Source organism: Sceloporus occidentalis, unplaced genomic scaffold (genome assembly GCF_023333645.1).
Source record: "Sceloporus occidentalis isolate IW3139 unplaced genomic scaffold, rSceOcc1.0.p SCAF_7, whole genome shotgun sequence".
In the NCBI taxonomy this organism is placed as follows: Eukaryota; Metazoa; Chordata; class Lepidosauria; order Squamata; family Phrynosomatidae; genus Sceloporus; species Sceloporus occidentalis.
In genome coordinates this window covers 69,537,711-69,553,205 of record NW_028316987.1, presented here as the reverse complement: position 1 = coordinate 69,553,205, position 15,495 = coordinate 69,537,711, and the positions used below count along the sequence as shown (strand labels likewise).

Here is a 15,495-nt window from a genome sequence, read left to right as displayed (position 1 = left end):
GATTGACAAAAAGAGAAATAAATGGATCTGAGAGCTAATTAAGCAGTCTCCCTAGAAGCCAAAATGACTAAACTGAGACAATCATAGTTTATTAGAAAAGACAATAATGCTTGGCAAGGTGGAAGGTGCAGGAAAAGAGGAAAATCACGTTACAGGTAGACTGACTGCATCAAATTGATTGAATAAAGAAAGCCCTATCTCTGAGTTTGCCAGAACTAAACAGAGCTTTTGATGACTGGGGCACTTGGAGGTCACTCATTCGTAAGGTCACCATATGACACCTTGACAGCAAATAAAAACAAATGGAATTTCATCCTGGGGTGAGTTCCTTTAGATCGTTCAGGCTCAAGGAAAATATACCATTCTCTGCCATGTGTGGGCCTATATATATATATATATATATATATATATATATATACACACACACACCTGTAATAGGTTATAGAACTCTTTCTATAAAGAACAGCTATTTATTTTCTCTTTTTAAAATTCCAGGTGTGTTACTTTTTAGTCTACCTTCCTTTCAATGCTATGCAATGTTTTGATCTTCCTGTTTTTAAATTTTTTTAACCTATGTTTACTGTTTCAGTCACTTTAGGGTTGTTTATGTTATATCTGTAATTTTGTAAGTCATTTTGCATTTATTCCTGAAGAAAAGCAGAGTAAACATTTCTAAATAAATAAAGTTGTTTTACAAGAAAGATGCTTAGCCTAGGATTGGTCCAAAATTAGTTGCATAGATATTATGCTGGGGGGGGGGGGGGAACTAATAATAAGCATGCTTCAGATTAATTTAAAATACTATCATGGGTTACCTTAATTTTTTTGAACCATTCATTTTAGTTACTGCTTTACAGTGCAGTTTATTTCATGAATGGGAATTAAGACAAATAGTTACAAATAACCTTCCTGAAGAGTATACATTTGTGTGATTGTTGCAAATCTGTGATAGCTTTATTGTTCTTTATTTTTCTTTGCATTGTATCATCTGTTTAAGAATTTCTTAGTGACAATAGGGAAACTATTCTAGTCAGTAGAACCTCTAGAGCATAACTAATGTGTGCAATCTCTTTAGCAGAAAAGAATGGCTTGCAACAGTCTTGCTGCCTCTGTGAAACAATACAATCTGTCTGCTTCATGATGTCATTGCCAGAAGCCAAATAGTACAGTTTTTGTTTTAATGGAAGAGCTCTTTCACATTGCTAGCTTGACATGATGGGAATGTGGTTGGAAATGCTTCCTGTTCATTCACAGGCCCCAGGCTGTCCATGCATTTCAGTTTCAGAAATGACAGCTGAAACCAATTAGGTAGAACCATGGGACAGCTAAGTCACATGTAGATTTATCATTGCTGAGGAAGAGAGGAGAAATGGAGTATATTTCACTGAAAATATAAGTGGGCTAATTAATATCAGATTATTACCGAGCAAAGAGGAGAAATGCATAAGCCCATTTTGTGAAATTTGTTTCTGATGCTTTAAGTAATTATAATACATAAACACACATGCCTGCATGTGTGTTTTAAACATCTGTGGCAGCAGGGAGCACAAATATGTGTGCACTTTTACTGAAAATGTGAACATAACATGCTGTGGTTTAATCTCAGATATTCTATAAATATGCATAGAGACTTAGTCCTATCTGAGGCATCAGTTAATTATTTCACATTCCTGAATTCTCTGTGAATACAATACAATACAAAGAATATGTGATAGGTGTTGAAGTAAGCAATCTCACATCGCTTTCCCTTTTCCATTAGTAAAACAAAAAGCTGTCTCCCATGATGTCTTATACCCTGCTCCATTTAATTTACTGCAATTAGTAAAAGTGAGAAATTTCTCCACTCATAGCAGTTGTGTATTACATTCTGCTTTATTAGGCATTAACAAGAAGAGGAACAGAAGAGATGTAGGGTTGCTTGTTTCATTGGCAGCCACACGTTTTCTACATTGGTTATTTCTAATATTGGCTATAAGCAATTGATTCATATTTTCTTTCCGATCAGCAAAGTAATGATTTTACCAAAAAAGCCTGGGAATATACATTTATACCATATGTCCTTTGTGGAAATACTATAAGTTATACACACAGACATACACTGATTATTAGTTTTCTTCAATCTGTTTGGAATATGTATCATGACTGTGTACCACTCACTACAATAATTAGCATGATGAAGTAGCTAGCCTTCCTCCTACGTCTGAAGGCTGGAGATGCATATGGGAATCATCCAGGCAGGTGTGTAGGAGTCCCTCCTTGCTCTGTCCATCCAGAGGTGTAAAGAAGCCTGGAGATCATTTTGAATAGGTATGGTCAGGTTGAATCTAAAGCAAGGAAGGCAGCTTGGAGCCTTTCCTGTCAGATAATGAGTGCTCAGGGCTCAGTTCTGAGGCCTAAATGTATGCAGGGTAGCTTTGCTTTACAGAGTCTAGTAATGTTCTGTCCTTATTCCGCTCATCAAAAGGAAAAAGTCTGGGTGTGTTTGGCTGACTAAGGCCTGGAACAGACGGCCTGGAAGGAGCAGCTGGAGACTGCTCTGGCCGCAATTGGGCTGGGACTGCAGGGACCACACGGCCTGCTCCCAAAGCGGACTACTGCCACGGTCCCAAGCTGGCTGTCCCCAGGAGCCAGATTTAATCAGATCCTTTTTCCAGGGGCTTCAGGCTGTCTCTGGCGGCCTCAGAGTGGCTTCCAGTTTCAAGACAGTTAAAAACATAATCTAAAAACAATATAAAATTACAAACATTAAAACCACACTATATGTTTGAAAGTAGGTGAAACCCATTGCTTATATTACTCAAGGCAATACTGGACTTAAACCTTTTTTAGATCAAGAGAGATTTTGGAAAAACAAATATTGAAGGTTATGATTACTATATACAACATACAAGTATTTTGAAAAATAATTCATTATCATGATGAAGTCATAAGATTCATGACTTCATAATTTGGGGAGGTGTGGTGGGAGGGAAGATAGAGGGAGAAAAAAACATTTAAAGTACGATATCTGTATAGGAAGAAGGAATTATTGTATGTATCAGGATTAAGATTGTTGTTTAAAAAAGTTTAGTGCTCAGACATGGGCAGTCTTCCTAAATAAATGCTGGAGTATGATTAACTTGTTTCTATTCAACCTGCAGATGGAAGAAAAACACAATACTGAACTGCCTACATAAAATTTATACTAAATTTATGTATAGTACTCACTAAAATGGTTTTGGAAGCAATTTATGTTTAACACTAATAATCAGTATTAATATTTGTGCATTCTATAGAGCTATGGTAAAAACTTGTGGTCCACTAGCAGGGAGTTTGAGTCCAACAATGTGCAGATGGCCACAGACTCCACAGTTAAAGAAAGACGAGAAGCAAAAGGAACAAAATTAAAACCATGAAAGCTACTATCCAATGATTAGGGCAACATAATACGCAACAATGATTAAATTTTAAAAATTGATGGAAACAATACACAGTAGACCTATATAAAAATGTGAAAGGATAATGATACACGGGAAGAATAAACATATGAAGATGAACCCCCAAATTCTGGACAGTGAAGTGAAAGCTGCACTCAAAACAAATGGGCAGGATAAATCACCAGGAATGGATGCCATACCAACAAAATTGGGGCAGTCTACAGAATCAGGTTCAGTTCTAACTAAAATCTGCCAACAAATATGGCAAACAAAGCAGTAATCAACAAACTGGAAAAGATCCATATACATCCCTACACACAAAAAGGGAGAGATTGCAGTAACTACAGAACCATTGAACTAATTTCCCACACAAGCAAAGTCATACTAAAAATTCTGCAGCAAAGACTCCTACCATATATGGAACAAGAAATCCCAGAGGTGTAAGCTTGTTTGAGGAAAGGAAGAGGCACTAAGGATCACATTGCAAACATATAGTGGATAATAAGTGCACCAGGGAATTCGAAAAGAAAATCTACCTGGGCTTTATTGACTACAGTAAAGCTTTTGACTGCATAAACCATGAAATCTTCCAAAGATGTTTGGAAGATGTTGACCAGTGGAATCCATGTCTTTGGAGTGGTAAGTCCACTCTGGGTTTTGGGACTAAACCCAAACCCAAAGGGTGCTCAACAATGGCTCCTCTTCATCTTAGACAGAAGTGACCAGTGGAGTGCCACAGGGTTCTGTCCTGGGCCCAGGGCTATTCAAGATCTTTATCAATGACATGGATGACAGAATTGGGGACAAATTTATCAAATTCGCAGGTGACACCAAATTAGGAGGAGCAGCTAATACCCCAGAGGAGAGGATCAACATTCAAAATGACCTAAATAGATAAGAAAGCTGGGTCAAAACTAACAAAATCAATTTGAATTAAGGTACTGCACTTAAGTAGAAAAAAATGAAATGCATAGATATACGATTGGGGACACCTGGCTTAACAAGACTACATATGAAAGGGATCTAGGAGTCCTATAAGACCACAAGTTGAACATGAATCAACAGTGTGATACGGCAGCCAAAAAGGCCAATCCGACTTTAGGCTGCATCAATAGATGTATAGGATATAGATTAAGGGAAGTAATAGTGCCACTCTGCTCTGCTTTGGTCAGGCTTCACCTGGAATAATGTGTCCAGTTCTGGGCACCACAATTCAAAAAGGAGATTGAGAAGCTGGAGCGTGTCCAGAGGAGGGCCACCAAAATGGTGGAAGGTCTGGAAACCATGAAGCCCTATGAGGAGAGACTTAGGGAGCTGGATATCTTCAGCCTGGAAAAGAGACAATTAAGAGGTGATATGATAGTCCTGTTTAAGTATTTGACGGGGTGTCTTTTTGAGGATGGAACAAACTTGTTTTCTGCTGCTCCAGAGAATAGGACACAGAACAATGGATGCAAGCTACAGGAAAAGAGATTCCACTTCAACATTAGGAGGAATCTCCTGATAGTAAGAGCTGTTCAGAAGTGGAAGACATTTCCTCAGAGAGTGGTGGAGTCTCCTTCTTTGGAGGTCTTTAAACAGCGGCTGGATGGCCATCTGCCAGGAATGCTTTGATTGTGAGTTCCTGCATGGCAGAGGACTGGATTTGATGGCTCTTGTGGTCTCTTCCAACTCTATAATTCTATGAAATGGGAGTACACTACATTTGTTTGTCCTCTTGCATAAACCTGTACTCGGTACAAGAGACTGCCATCAGAACTGAGTACGGAGAAATAAAAGGGTTCCCAATAGGCAGAGGGGTCAGATAAGGCTGCATGCTATCACCCTATTTATTCAACCTGTATGCACATAACATTGTATGCAGAACAGGCTTAGACTCAGAGGCAGGTGGAGTGAAAGTCAGAGCTGGGAACATTAACAACCTAACTACCATAAGATATGCAGATGACAAAATACTGCTAGTAGAAGCCAACAAAGTCCTGGAGCAATTACTGAAGAAGATCAAGAAGGACGGTGACAAGGCAGGCTTAATGCTGCACATTAAGAAATAAAAAATAATGACCACAGACGATCTACAAGAATTCATCCTAGATAATGAGAAAATTGAAATAGTGAAAGCGTTCCTATACTTTGTACCAAACATTAATCAGAACGGAGACTGCAGTCAAGAAATTAGAAGAAAGCTAGGATTAGGAAGAGCAGATATGAAAGAAATGGACAAGAACTTAAAGAGCAAAGATATGTCTCTGAACACTAAAGTAAAGATTGTCCAAGCCATTGTATTCTCCATGACCATGTATGGATGTGAGAGCTGGACAGTGAAGAAAGCTGACAGAAAAAATAAACTTATTTGAGATGCAGTGCTGGAGAAGAGTGCTGAGTATATTGTGGACAGCGCCCAAACTCTTCTTGGGAGCAAGGGTGAATGAGACTGTTGTATTTTTGCCACATCATGGGAAGACATGAATCATTAGAAAAGACAATAATGCTAGGAAAGGTAGAAGGCAGCAGAAAAAGAGGGCAACCACATACCAGATGGATGGACCCAATCAGAAAGGCCATGGGCTCAAGCCTGCAGGAAGTGAGCAGAGCAGTGGAGGAAAGGAGGGCATCTTGGAGAATTCTCATCCACAGCATTACTATAGTTAACAAGATTACTAACAAGATTCACTTGCATAGCCATGTTTCCCTTTTATAGTTTTAATATACTGTATGAATCATTTTTACAACTGCTCGAAAATATACAATGCATCCACGTTATACGCGGGCGCACTATATGCGGCATGGGCATGTGGGGCGCAAGGGGCAGCATGTCCCATTCAGATGAATGGGGTGTGCGCACAAGCCACATTCACTTGAATGGGCTTGAGCATAGGCGGAATTCGCCTTACGCGGGGCAGTCCGGAACGGATCCCCTGTATAAGGCGAGGTTCCACTGTATAATGTTGCAAAGGCATTATAGGACACTTACTCTACAAAAATGCAATAATGCATTTAGAAAATATTGTGATAATTACCTATATGCCATTAATTTGGGTATTATTTTTTTACTTTCATTGTTTTAGAAAGGGCAGGTTCTTGACAAAATTGAGAATGAAATATATAAATTCCTTATACAACCATAATATAGTAGCTTGTGGTATATGCAGGAGGTTTCCAGGCTGGTTATTTTTGATAGCAATCATTGTTGCTCTGATGGAACTGAAACTGACTGTCAGCTCATGGATGATAGCCATGTGTAGTTGTTGTTTGGATACATACTACTATATTTTATCCATATTAGCATATGTGATTTAGCCACTACACAGAAGGGATTCTTCTGTTCTCAGTAACATTTTTAAAAAAATCAATATTTTTGTCCTAAAGCACTTTTTTGGTTTAGTGCTACTGTGTTCTTATTTTTAATAATACAGTTTTAGAGCTCAACAAAAGTGATGTCAGGCTTAATGAAAAAAACAAGACTTGGTATGTTTGTGTGTATTGTATAGTGCTAAAGTGGCATTAACAAGTAGAGATTTTTAAAAGGTTTATGAAAGTATCACATGTTAAATGTGCTTTAAAAAGCCCATTCATATAAACATTATTGTGCAAGCACTTAAATATTTTGGGGAAAAGAAAATTTAGAACAAAAGATAAGTTTTTAAAAATATTGAACCCAATCTGTGAATTGTGTAAGAATTTGAAGTAGCCATTTGATGGTGATGTTTCTTTGTATGTGAAACTAGTTGACAACAGTTTTTTTGCATTGCAATAGTACAGGCCATTAGAAGGGAATGAAATGAATTTTTATACACAGTATTATTTGTCAGATGGCTAGAATTGAGCCTGAAAGTGATGTCAACATAGCACAATTAAGAAAATATTTTTTTCATTTGCTATATGTGGATAGAATACTGACTTTTAATTGGAAGAAAATTGATTTTTGTTTTACAGTGATATGGAGACAGTAGTAATACAAACCCCCCCCCCCCCATCTCTTTTCTCTTTTCTAGCACACTGATTTATGTCAGTACATGGACAAACATCCTGGAGGACTTCATCCAGAAAATGTGAAGGTAGGACACCACTTTCTAAATAATTATGACACTGGGCATGTCTTAGAGTGGGGAATGATATAGGCAATAGTACTGTACAAATGTCTTTTTACACCTGGAAATCTTTGATATAGTAACATTATTAAACATTCTAACTTTTGTTTTTATTATTTTTATTGCATAAAGTAAGTTGGCTCTTAAACATAGCCATTAATATCCTATTATTTGGAAATGAGCAGGACCACCAGATTGGGCTTCCTACTAGGAAATCAGCCAGATTGTTTTACTGTAAAATGAAATCCATTCAGTCATACAGTTTGGGAGACCAACAAGGCAATTTTGCATATAAACCAGGCTTAGGCATTTTTGCTCAATGAAATATCATGCTATATATCACATATGTACCAAAACTGAGATACTGATATACATTTGCCCAAATAAAGAACTTTCATTTCGGTTATTTTAAAATCCAGGGAGAAATTGGAATAGGTGTTCTGAGCTGCTGTTTAACATCAGTCTTGCATTATATGAGCATATTCATATTTAAAGTATTTAAAATGAAATAACTATAGTGTGTGTTTTTAAAAAGTTATGTTCCAAAATATAATTCACCAAGATAATAGTTGTGGAATTTTTACAGATAATGGTGGAGTGTGCACTTACAGAAATATTAATGTTAGAGTAGAGGTTTTCAGAAAACACTGCATTATTATTATAGTGCATTAATCTGGTGTTCTACTCTGGCTTTTATCCTTGATAATTTTCAATGTAGAAACCCTTAAAGTGAACAAAATTTGGCTACCAGTCCTGAAGAACTGCAAAATGAGGACTCAGCAAATGCAAATGGGAAGCCACTCAGAGTCAGGGGCTAATCCTCTTTTGCTTTAGCCTCCCAGCCTGAGGCCTGCCATCAGCAACAGAACAATACATATGCAAATCACTCCTGCATTCCCAGGCTCACACAGTGTGTGTGTGTGTGTGTGTGTGTGTGTGTGTGTGTGTGTGTGTGTATATATATATATATATATATACACACCCAACTTTTTCCAGACAACCATTCTTTGAAGATGCTAACCACAGATGCTGGCGAAATGTCAGGAAGAAACTCTTCTAGAACATGGCTACATAGCCCAAAAAACCCACAAAATATTATTCATTGTATTATTTTTTTATGTGTGTGTGTATGTGTGCATGCCTGAAGATGGACTGTGAGAACTCATAATAGTGCTGTTCAGTGTTCACTCCCCAGGTAATCAGAATTTCAAGGGGGAAGAGCAGGAAAGTGCATGTTTGCTGTTACATTCCCAGCATTCAGCTCTATTGTCCTCAAGGGGTTGGAGGGGTAACTTCTACTGTGGCAAGTTTGCTTATTTTCTGTAGGTTCCTTGTATGTTACAGAATCCTGATTGCACAAGATTCTAAATCACTGATTGTCACACAGGTAGAATGTGCTTCCCTTTGTTATTTATTGTCCTTTGCCATATCGCAATCAGATTTTGAAAAATTCAAAATTTCAAAAACATTTTTGTCTTTTTTCCTCTGTGTATATTGTTCTGTATGGTCTGTTCAATAAACGTGCCTTCTGTGTGCAGAACTGGTGGAGAGCTATACTGGAATTTAGTAAAAATAGGTAGTTTATAGATTAAGCCCAGGAGCAGCATGTGATCCAACAATATATATATCTGAGCTTATGTTGAATAAACAGCATACATTGGTGAGATAAAAATATGGCTTCCTTTATTACAAAGAATTCATCTAGCTTCTAGGAAAGTAGGCAATCAGTAGAAAAAACTATACTTTAGTGAAGGAGTTGCCCCTATGCATGAGAATAAGAAGAATAGTTTCCCTTCTGGGACAGCCTCGTGGCTATGTTCATCTTGGACCAAGGCAGGAAAGAGAGAATTAGTGAGAAAAAGGCCCGAAACAGACAGTTTTATAAAAGCTACTGAAAAATGATTAAATTCTTATGATCTTGCCTGTAATTTGGCCTTCTTGAATAGTTTGGTAACTATACCTATTTTTATATAAAAGTAAATAATGTTTTTTTTCATTCACTCACATTATGTTTCCACTGAGTGCATAGAAACAATAGCTTCTTTTATGAGTAGCTTAGTTTTTCAAGGACACCTCTGTTCTAATTAGGAATCCATTTCTATTTCTCATTTTCCATCTGAAGGTAATAGATTCCCCCTGGGACTTACTTGTAGAAAATAATTGCAGGTGAAATTTATTTCTGATGTACTTTCATCACAATTATGTTAAGTCTATGTGTTGTAATAACTGAAATTATTCTGAATTTTAGTAATTTGCTTGCATTTTGTATTCTAGCTCAAGATTTAGGATAAGAGGATTTTAAAAAGTTATTGGAGCTTTTTCGTGCATAATAAAAAAACTGTTATGCTAATTTCCAGTGCAGATTGAGCTTCGTGTGAGTAAAATAAAAATTGCCATACTGTATCACAGATACTCAAATGATTACAATTTAGAGCAAGTCAGTGTACATTTATAAGAATACAATACTGTGCCCTGGTTCAGATATGATGGAAGAGCATCACTTCCCATTGTGGGAATAAGCTGCTTTGTATATCAGGGGACAAGTATGTAAGCTTTCCATTTGCCCTTATGGGGTATGGAAATGATGAATTACAGTTTATTTAACTATGATTAATGAGAAGAAGCTAGGATCCAAAACACTGGTATTATCCTTGCTTTTTTTTTAACTACCCATAGCTAAACTGTAGTTTCTTAAGATATCATGTGGATCTCTGGAAAAAAAATCTCTTTCCTTGTGAACAAGCAAGAGAAGAGAGGCGAGACCACATTTTACTGTCAGTGTCTATGGCAAAGCCTGTGTCTAAATACAGCAAGCATTATTTTTTAAATAATTTCTATGTTAAACACTAGAGTCCTGCCCATGTTTTCATACCATTCTCCTGTGATATCAAGTACAGGCAAAGCTTAAAGTAGGCTAGGCAAAGTGTGGCTCTGGAGCCTCATGTGGCTCCCAGGCTGTTTTTAAGTCTCTCAACTCCTCCAGACTCCCAGGACCTAATAGTAATTTGCCAAGGGTCTCCAGAAGTGGCAAGTGATAATTAAAAATAGTGTGGAGAGATCCCATGCACTGTTTAACATCAGAAACAATCATTTCTGATTTTGTTTTTGTTTCCATTTTGGGGTACGTTTTGATAGTCTGGTAGACCCATCCCACTTTTGAGAAGATTTGCCCCCAGATATGCTGCAGTTCCCCACACTAGTTTAAATAATCTATGTTGGAGTGCTTCAGATACTTCTTTTATGCATAAAAAGCAACAGATGGCTGCAAAGAAATAGCTCAGCCCTGAATTTTAGAAGCAAGGTGTTATTTTTTGATGTGCCCATCCAATTTGTTAACCTTAAAGATAGAATAAACATGCGGTATGTATTGAAAATATTTGACAGCAGATCCAACATTTATATTAGGCTCTAGAATTTAATATTGCAGCAGGGCATAAAATATGTGCACCTATTTTGACTTTTCTTGCCATTTCTCTTGTATCTCTATTTTTTTTAGATGATACTTTTTGGAAGGTTGAAAATTTTTACTTTTCAGGCATGAAATGCAGCATTAGTTTCCCAGGGATTAATGTAGGTTGCTGTTGTTCTAAATGATTTCCTAAGAAAGATTCAGGTTATATATTCAAACAGATCAATATGTGAAGCTCAGGCTCTCCTATCCTTTCTGCCCTGGTAAGCCAAAATAGAATAAAATATTAATAAAAAGGATACTGAAATTGACACAACTATCGATGGTTGCAATGTTGATGGAATGGTAAGTCAACTCTGTATTCTAGTCTAAACTTTTAATAAGCTATCCAAGAGAATGAATCCCACAAGGTTTTGTACTTTGGAGAGCTCCTGAAACCTTTACATTATAAGCCAGATTTCCCTGCCTCACTGACACTGGAGCCAGATCGTTGCAACTGTTGTTGTTAACCACCCTTCAGTTGATCTCGACTCATAGCGACCCTGTGGATGAGACATCTCCAAGACTCTTTATCCTCTACTACAGTTCTTGCAGATTCATACCCATGACTACCTTAATGGAGTCTATCCATCTAGCATGTGGTCTTCCTCTCTTTCTCCTTCCTTCCACCTTTACAAGCATTATGGTCTTTTCTAATGAGTCATGTCTTCTCATGGCGTGGCCAAAGTATGACAGCCTCAGTTTAATCGTCTTGTCTTTAAGGGAGATCTCATTGCAACTATCTGTTCTAAATGTCTGCAGAAATAGGTGTCAGTGAGCCTTTCAAAAGTTGTGAGAGAAACCTAAGAATATAGGTCCATAGAGTGTGCAACTTAGAGCCCGTACAGACAAGCCAAAATAAAGCTGCTTCGAGTCATTTTGTAGGTATGCTGTTTAAATGATGCATGCATCCAAAGAACAGAAGCCGTGCCAAAGCCATGCTCCAGTCCTAAGGACTGGAATGCGGCTTTGGCGCAGCTGTTTCAAAGGGACTTAAACCATATGTCTATCAGTTTGACCTCTGATACTCAAAGGATATAGATCATGATTCATTTGACCTGAAAAACAGGGAAGCCTGATATAAAACAATGTTTTGGTAGCATTGTATAGATTTACAATACAATAAAAAAACAACAACTGGATACTAAAATATGCCAGGGGACTAAACCTTCCGCTAATCTGTCTTGCGCATCAATCTCTATAACCTTTGTAATAATAAAATAATGCAAACTCTATGTGACCTATGCCAGAAAACTTGAAATAAGCAAGACAAGTTGCTCAGTGCAGGGAAGGTTGCTAGTATTTTGTGAACTGGGCTGGTTTGTGTTGATTTTTTTTCTAAAACAATATTAAACATGATTGTTCTAATGAAGCTGTAGGAAGATTTTTCTTTAAAAGCCTTCAGGTAAGATTTCATTTATAGCTAGTAGTTTTAGCTTGGTTTCTGTCAAGATTCTTTTGTCCTATATTTTCTGTCATGAATATTATTCCTTAACTAATTGTTACATTGCCTGAGTAATATCTGTTCTTGAAAAATGGATAATTTCAGGAGTTAATGACCAATTTGAAAATTAACAACCAGACTAAAAGCCTTAGGGTATTTGCCATCTTATAAATATTTATATTTTAAAGGCATAAGTAATTATGCTTGAAATTACCCCAAAGCAATGAGGAGTAATTCATTAACATTTATTTTGCATCTATTCTCATTTTAGTAAGAAGCCTTTGAATATTTGAAATAAGTTTCTGAAAGTGTATGTGGAACATAATCTTTCCAAGCATCAGTTTTCAAGAAATCAAATTAATTAATTAATGGCAGAGTTTAGTAATATTTTTGCTTGTCAGTTTATTGTAAACAGCCAAAAATGCAGGTAAAAGGGAGAACATACTATTCTTGAAATTCCTTTCATTTATATTCATATGAAATTCTACTAAAAGCAAGATATATATTTATATTCTGAGAATCATGGGAGAAAGTAAATTGTCCTAAATAAATAGGAATTTTGAAAGTTTGGAATAATATTTGATGTATTCCTGTTGGGTTACATCACATGATGGATTACATCTTCAGTTATATCTGCATAAAATCATACTGTGTTTCCCCGAAAATAAGACACTGTCTTATATTTATTTTTCCTCAAGAAGACACACTATGGCTTATTTTCAGGGGATCTCTTATTTTTATTAAGTGTGGTACAACAATCTATGTTTATTCAAATACAGTGGACCCTTGTTATATGCTGGGGTTTGGGTCCAAGATCCCCCATGGATAACAAAATGTGTGGATGCTCAAGTCTCATTAATGAAATAGCAAAATGGTGTTCCTTATAAATAATGGAAAATCAAGGTTTGATATTTGAAAACTATACTTTTTTTGAACATTTTCAAACTATGGATGCTTGAATCCGTGTATAAAAAATCTGTGTATAAGAAGGGCCAACTGTATAGTTAAATCGTCTTCTTCTGGAACATCGTCATAACTCTCCAAACCCAGAATTCCATCCTGAATTTCTTGCAACTCCATTTCCTTTAGAACAATTGGCCCCTATCTTCCTGCTCCCTTCCTGCCCCCTTCTGTTCTGTGTCAGGCCTATTATTATATCTTATTTTCGGGTATGGCTTATATCGAGCAAATGCTTAGAAATCCTGCTACAACTAATTTTATGTGTATGTCTTCTTCTTGGGGAAACAGGGTAGTACGCTGAGTCAGACCATTGGTCCATTTAACCCATTGACAGAAGTTGTTCTGTGTTTGAGGCATGTTTTTTCCCTAACCTACTGTAAGGTCTCAGATTGCTGGTGATCTTCTAACCAGAACGGACCCTACTTAGCTTTTGAAATCAGATTCAGTCAAATGGCTTTAGGATGATATGGCATCTATAGCTGATTAAAAGTTTTCCATGACACATTTAACCAATAGAATAGATGTGTTGTATTATCTTTAAATGATAATAGTATACATTGACACAAACAGTTTTTTCCCCTGTAAATGTTTGATTAATAATAATAATAATAATAATAATAATAATATTTTATTTATATCCCGCTCTTCAGCCAAGGCTATCAAAGTGGCTTACAATTTGTTAATTAGACATTTCCCTGCCCTCAGGCTTCTAAAAAAGACAAGACAAAAGGAGAAGGGAATGGCAGTAGGGAAGGGGAAAAGTCCAGTAGATCTGCTCTCCCTTGGAGGCCTGATGGAGCTGACTTGCCTTTCTCTCCTTCAAGATGGTGGATAGAAGGTGGGCTCTTCTTCTTTTCAGGCAAGGTCTGATGGAGCTGCAATAATGCCATAACAATGAAGCTTACCGCACAGGTCTTCAGGGCGGTCAGGAAACGGAACGAGTGGGGGACGGATTTTACCGCACACTCCAGTCCCTCACTCGTTCCGTTTCTCCTCTCTTCCATGCCCATTCTGTTCCAGAGGGAATGCTTTTTGAGAACTGTTCTGAACAGTTCTCAAAAATTCCCTCTTCTGGAACGGAATGGGCACGGAAGAGAGGGGTAGTGGAACGAGTGAGGGACTGGAGTGTGCGGTAAAATCCGTCCCCCACTCGTTCCGCACTCGTTCTTGCTCCTTCCGTTCTGTTCTCAGAACGGACCCAAGAGGAACAGTGCAGTAAGCTTCAATAAGTGTTCTGGACAGACTTTAAACAGTCAGCATTTTAAATGTATGTGGCTAGAAGTGTTTTATTGGGGAAACTAATCCACACATCCCCCCATGTATGTCAGTGAACAGCCTAGGCAGAAATCTAAAATTCATTCTGAAAATGTTAGATAAATATCTGAAAATGTATTGATGATTGCTTTGCAATTCTGCCTGTATACACAGAGCTCTGTGCTGGATGTTATTCTAAGAGGAGCTGGAAATGTCTACAATTGTCACAGAAATCACTGTCAGTGTTTGGCTAGAGTTTTCCATTAATTACAGTGGATATGCTAAACAGGATTATTTGCTATTTAATGTAGTTGATAATGTTTTCCATTACTCTTCAGAGGACAAGCAGGTGCAAGGAAGGGTAGGATAATGTTATGCTAAATTAAGACTGTCTCTTTCAGATGGCATTGAGAATCAATTTTTAAATAAGCTTTTCTTATGATCAGGCACTTAATATGTCATCAGGATTTTAACCTGCTTATTTTTTGTCTTTATTTTAAACATTAATGAATTAAACTATGCAAGAACATGAACATTAAATAAAAATATTCTATCTTGTTAATAACCATTACTTGTGAATAATCCTTCTCTGTGGTACTGATCTTGGTTAAATATACAGACATATCTCAGTTAATGAAATAGATGTGTTCCTAGACATTACTTCTTTAACAGTATCAGAGGCAAAAATAATGAGAAAAAAATAGGGGTAGGTTCCCACATCACAGAAAAGAAAAGTACTGTAGCTTGAAGACATTTCAGCAGACTTTTTGTTCAGAATTAAAATATGGACATGTGAAATGAAACAACCAGGTCAGGTGAAGCTTGCATGAGCAAACAAAAACAATTTGAACCTTCTAGAAACCAAGCCTTTCTCCAAAATGAATC

At 37.0% G+C, this 15,495-nt stretch overlaps 1 protein-coding gene across 5 annotated transcripts in view; it reads left to right on the top strand.

Annotated features, from left to right (window-relative positions):
• Positions 1–15,495, top strand: part of CDK14 (cyclin dependent kinase 14) — a 286,357-nt gene that overhangs the window by 135,498 nt on the left and 135,364 nt on the right. For all 5 annotated transcript variants that reach the window (XM_089533256.1, XM_089533258.1, XM_089533257.1 and 2 more), the window contains one exon: positions 7,409–7,471. In XM_089533256.1, coding sequence (XP_089389382.1) covers positions 7,409–7,471 — 63 coding nt within the window. The remainder of the gene's footprint in view (positions 1–7,408; positions 7,472–15,495) is intronic.